The following is a 5,683-nucleotide window of genomic DNA, read 5'->3' as shown; positions in this document are numbered from 1 at the left end:
GCCCCGAGGTGAGGTGGGGGGAAGGTCCCGTTTGTGGGGGTGGGGGGGTCCATGGGGGCATCGTGCTGTGAGAGGGCCGCTCCTCGTAAAGCAGGGGTTGGGGTGGGAGTGAGTATGGGGAGAGAGGTTAGGGTTGGGGTGGGAGTGAGGCGAGAGGTTAGGGTTGGGGTGAGGGGAGAGGTTAGGGTTGGGGTGTGTTGAGAGGTTTGGGTTGGGGTTGGGGTGAGGGAGAGGGGAGAGGTTAGGGTTGGGGTGGGGGTGAGGGAGAGGGGAGAGGTTAGGGTTGAGGTGGGAGTGGGGGGAGAGGTTAGGGTTGGGGTGGGGGTGGGGGCTAGTGTGTAGGGTGGGCTTTGTATACATGTTAGGATGAGTGTGAGTGTGGGGGTGAAGATGTTGGTTGTGGTTTGAATGAAGGTGGTGTGTGTTGGTGTGCGGGTGTTTGTTGCTATGGGGGTTGTTGTGCGTGTGAGGGTTGGTGTTGGGGTTGGAGTGTGTGTGTGGGCTCATGTTTGCGTGAGGGTCGGGGTTTGGGTGTGTGTTGGTGTGTGTCGGTGTGTTGGTGTGTGGGTGTGTGTTGGTGTGTGGGTGTGCAGAAGCGTTAGGATCAGGATGATTGTTAGGGCTAGCGTGAGGGTTCACATTAGCGCGTACGTGTGCGTTGTCGTGTGTGTTAGTGTGTGTGTGTGTAGCGTTGTGTGTGTTAGTGTGTGTGTGTGTAGCGTTGTGTGTGTTAGTGTGAGGGCTGGTGCTGCCACTGAGCGATGCCCCGCTGTACCAACAAGGGGAGCTACAGCAGCTGGGAGAATCATACTGGGAGGTGAAATGGTCCTTGGAGATGGTTGCCGGGTTACGATAGGGGGGGCTCAGCGCTGTTCCACAGTGGGCCAGTAACCGTGGCGATTGGGAGCAGGACGGGGAGAAGGAGGAGGGGGAGGAGCAGGGGTGAGAGGGGGAGGTAGGGCTGGGGGGGGGGATAGTTTGGGAGGATAGGAGGAGGATGTGGAAGTCATTCCAGGGGACAGAGAGGAGGATGAGGCCTCGCCAGGGAAGAGGGTTGGGTAACGCTCCTCTGAGGACGGGGTGGAGGGGTGGGCGGAGTAAGGAGTTGGGGAGGGGTACTCACAGGGCTCAGGGGGGTAACCAAGGTGTAGGGCAGGGGTAGGAAGGGGGGAGAGGCTGCTGCTGTCTCCACTGAAGTAGTCAAGGCCTTCCTGGAACAACCCCCCCTGAGCAGTACCCCCTCCTCCTCCATCCCCACCCCCAGCAGCCTTCCCCTTCTTCCACCCTGGGGGGCGTTCTCTTGGGGACGGGCACAGCCTTCCCCTGCCTCCCCTCGCCCCCCTGCCCTGCCGCCCCCCAATCCCACTGCGTTTGGCACCAGAGCCCTGGGTTGAGGTGTGGGACTGTGTCTGGGCTGGGGGGCTGGTGGGAGAGTCTGGGGGGGGCTCCGGTCCACCACCCCCCTCCTTTTCCATTTGGGGTTCGGCAGCATTCCGTTTCCTGCGCCCCCGCCCGGGCTTTCCCTGCCCCTGGAAGAGAACGTTCTGGCTCCAGTTGTAAGAGGGGCCTGAGGCGCTCTCATGCCAGTCCATCATTAACTTCTCCAGACTTGATAGGCTGGACTGGCCTTGACCTCCCTCTCCACCAATAGGAAGAGACTCCCTGCCTCCACCCTGCCTGTAAGCCCCACCTCCGGAACCTGAACCCGAGCCTCCGCCCCCACCTCCGGTACTGACCCCGCCTCCTGACCCGGTGACCCCCAGGTGGGATGAGTCAGAGGAGGACTCTGATAGGCTCTCGAGGAAGGGTTGTCGCTTGGCCTTTTGTGGGGTGTAGTTAGAGATGTCCAGGATGTCTTTGGGCTCGCTGGGGCCCGGGGTGACGTAGTCACTGTAGCCTCCTGGGTAATGATGAGCCAGACTGTCCCACATCCAGCCACTGGAGCCCTGCCTGCAACACACAGCACATTTTATTCACTCTATTTTTTTTAAAACTGCACAGTTGGTGAAGGGCTTTAAGAAGTACTTATTTAGGACCCAAAGTGATTTATAGATCAGGGATTTAGTGTTACGGTGTTATGTATCTCAAACACATACGACTATAGAATAAGTTAGGGTAGGATTGTACTCTAATCCCAACTCTGTGGTTCCAGACAATTTAGACCTGAAGCTACTTACTTGCAGTTCCACTGGTTGGAGGGGTAGTGTCTGTAACCCTCTGGAGATGATGAGGAATGGAAGGGGTTGTTCTTGGCCATGGCCATATACCCCCCTCCCCCTGGAGAGGATGGTCCAACCTGCCCAGGGTAGCCCCCATATCCACGCTTGGAAAAATTGGAATAGCCCATCTGACCCTGGCCCACGGGGGGGACTGTGGAGGCTTTATCCAGCCCTGCTGCCCCGTAGGCTGCAAAGCTGCAGTCTGTGGGTCTCTGTGGTGCTGCACTGCCCCCCGCAGGAGAGGAGGAGGAATAGCCGGACGGGTAGTGACCGTAGGAGGAGGGATGGGGGGAACTGGGAGAGCGAGGCAGAGAGAGGGAGGGAGGGGTGGACTTGGGAAAGGAGGAAGTGGTGGGGGAGTTCTGGGAAAGGTAGTAGCTGTAAGGAGGTCTGGAAGAGGAGGATGAAGAGACCTGGGTTTGGTTCTCCCTTGCCTCTCCTTTGGGGCTGCGCTTGGGGAAGGCTGGGGACCAGCGAGAACCTGGGCCGGGGGCAGTGCTGGAGGAGTCGTAGCCCGGGGTGGGAAGAGGTTTCCTGGGGTCAGGCCGAGAGGAGGAGATATCCAGGAGGTCGGAGGAGTCGTCTGAGTCGAGCAGGGAGCGAAAATATCCGGCGAACAAACCCTGCACTTCATCACCTCCTCCACCTTCTCTGCTGCCCCCAGGGCTGCCGTATGCTCTTCCCCCCTCACAGGGCAGGAAGTCCCCCCTCAGGGAACCACAGGCCTGGTACGCCCCCGGCCCTCTCTCCCTCTCCCCTCCCCGGTCATCCTCCCAGACACCTTCACCATTAGACCAGTCTTGCTCCAGCTGACCTCCTGCCTCCCCTTTCAGAACCCCATTCTTGCACGAGCGTCGTTTTCTCATCGGCTTCCACCCCTCACCTCCAGCTCCCATCTCCCCCTGCAACCCCTCCTCCCCTGCCCCCTCCACCCTTCCCTCGTTTCTTGGGTAACCCTGGTTCTGACAGAGCAGGGGTCACTTTCCTTTTCTTCCCGATCGTCTCGAAGAAGTCACTGAAGGAGCTCTTGAAGCTCTCACACCCAGCCCCTCCTGCTCCTCCTCCCCTGCCCCCTACGCCACCACCCCTCCCTCCCCTGCGTCTGAACCCTGTGAGTCGGTGGAGCAGGGTGGAGATCCCAGGGTTGTTGGACGGCGTGTGAAAGCTATCCGGTTCGCTGGGTGTCCAGCAGCGTGGTGGGGAGCAGCGGCCGGTGGCAGGCGTTTGGTGGTTTAGGAACGCCAGTTTGGACAGAACGTCTCCGTACTCTGTCTTGACGTCGTTGGTGTCGTTCACGTACGACGGTTGCGGAGATGGGAGCTTGGCCCGTCGGCGCCGACGAGGTTTCTTGGGCTCGCCGTTCCCACTGGCAACGGCGAAATTCCCACCTGTTTTATCCGGCATTCCCGGTACAACCTGTTTGGGAGGTCGGCCACGTCTGCGTTTCAGGATCACTGGGAGTTCTCCAGGCGGGAACATGACCATCACATTCTTCCCATTGTTCTTCATGCGAAGGAGCGCAGTTGGCTCTCGGACCACCGATGTCACCCCCTCTGCTCCCTCCAACCCCCCCTCTCCACTGGCCCCGCCCTTCTCCGGTCCGACAACGGTCTCCATGGAGGAAATCTTGTAGCTCTTTTGGCGTCGGCTGAGGTTCACCGGGATACGAGCCACCTTCACCACGATACGTCTCACCTGGGAAACAGACAAAAACAAACACAATAAAAAACATTATTTTATAACCTATATTTTCCTGGTTAAAATCTGGTGGATGTCAGACAACAAAATAACAACATGGCTTCTGGGTTGTTTTGACTGCTTTGTGGGTAATAATATGCTGAAACTTGAACTCACACCAACGAACCGCCGTTTCTGTTTAGTGGGAGGAACTAGATCATCAGGCACCTCCTTCTTCACTGTCGGCTGGGGCACGGTATTGATCGATGGACAGGGCGAAAGATTGTTCGCTGGTCTGGGATTGTTCGCTGGTCTGGGCGAGGATTTGGGCGAGGCTTTCATCGATGGTCTGGGTTGGGCTTTTGGTTTGGCATTGGTTGAAGGTCTAGGTTGGGGTTTGGTTGAAGTTCTGGGTTTGGGCGCTGGCCGGGGGGCGTAGTGAGAGGTGGGGTGTGGTGTAGGGCGTGGTGTAGGGCGTGTTGAAGGGTGTGGTGCTACAGGTATAGCTGAGTCAGCAGGCTTCGAGGTTGCAGGTAAACCCTCCTCCACTGTGGGGCGCTCTACCTTTACATGTACACTCACCCTCTCTTTCTCCTCCTCTTCTTCCTCCTCTGCCATCTCCTCCTCCCTCTCGCTCTCCCGCCCTCCCCTCCTCTCTCCATCCTCGGTGGATCGGCGGATGCGGGATGACTTGCGTAGCTGGCAGGGGAAGCGAGGTCGACCGGAGCTACGGAGCGCATACTTCCTCTCTCCTTCGACAGATACAGGGGAGGGATCTATAGGGTCTGGGCCAATAGTAGAAGGGTTTGAACCGGATGGACCAATAAGAGAAGGACCTGTAGGATTTGGGCCAATAGCTCTTGAGGGTTTAGAGAGATCTAGAGGTGTTGGTCCAATATGGGCAGGGCTAATGGCCGGGGGCCTGTCTCTGTTTGCAGAGGGTGGAGGAAGCGGGCTGCAGGGAGAGGAAGCAACTTGCTGATTGGTGCAGGCTGAATGAGTGACAGGCAAGAGGACCTGTCGCTGAGGTGATCTGGTGTGAGTCTCTGGTGATGAAACAGTTCTGGGCTGCTCTGGACCGGCAGAGTCCGAGTGTGTGTGAGCATCCATGTGTGTGTTAGCGGCTAGGTGTGTGTGAGTGTCCGCAGGTGTGTGCATTTGGAGATCCGTGTAAATCTGCATGCCTGTGACTCCTGTCTGTCCTGGTGTGTGTGTTAAAGCATCGGTGTGTGTCTCTGTCTGCCAGCGTCGGCGTGTTCCAAGGCCAGGCCTCCTGTGCAGGTGAACCCCGTTGGCCAGGGAGGGGGGCGAGGGTGATGGTGAAAGGTCAAGGGTCCCTTGAGCTCCAGCCTCAGCACTGGGTTCCACTATGACCCTCTCCTGTACCCCTGCTGCCACCTCCCTCCCCCATGTCGCCAGCTCCCCTTCACACCCCTGCTCCTCCGCCAAGGCCCCACCGTCACACCCCACCCCCCCACCTCCACCTGACCGCAGGCGTCCAGACAGGCGGCTCATCCACAGAGGGCGATGGTGATGATGATGTCAAAGTGATGTCACAGAGGGGATGGTGATGTCAGAGAGTGTTGAGGCCCAGTGAGCTCTCTCTCTCTGTCTCTCTCTCCGTCTCTCTCTCCGTCTGTTTATGTGTGGTCTGCTGAAGTCACATGCCTCTATCCAGAGAATTTAGGGAGCTGAGGAGAGAGGAATACATACATTCAACACACTCCAAATAGTAGATTCTAACAGAGATTCAACGTAATGTTAAAGGGAGAAGATGGAATTAGATG

General features: G+C 58.0%; 1 protein-coding gene across 1 annotated transcript; it reads right to left on the bottom strand.

The window, feature by feature from the left end:
* Positions 1–252: 252 nt before the first annotated feature.
* Positions 253–5,345, bottom strand: LOC112236710 (AT-hook DNA-binding motif-containing protein 1). The gene is given in 4 exon segments (XM_042310390.1): positions 253–1,950; positions 2,178–3,129; positions 3,131–3,914; positions 4,074–5,345. Coding segments are annotated over 4 exon segments (3,828 nt in total). The 5' UTR covers positions 5,079–5,345; the 3' UTR covers positions 253–863.
* Positions 5,346–5,683: the final 338 nt, after the last annotated feature.

The sequence above is a fragment of the Oncorhynchus tshawytscha genome, linkage group LG31, assembly GCF_018296145.1.
Source record: "Oncorhynchus tshawytscha isolate Ot180627B linkage group LG31, Otsh_v2.0, whole genome shotgun sequence".
NCBI lineage: Eukaryota > Metazoa > Chordata > Actinopteri > Salmoniformes > Salmonidae > Oncorhynchus > Oncorhynchus tshawytscha.
Note: the sequence above shows the minus strand (reverse complement) of the source record. Positions and strands in the feature narration are given on the sequence as shown.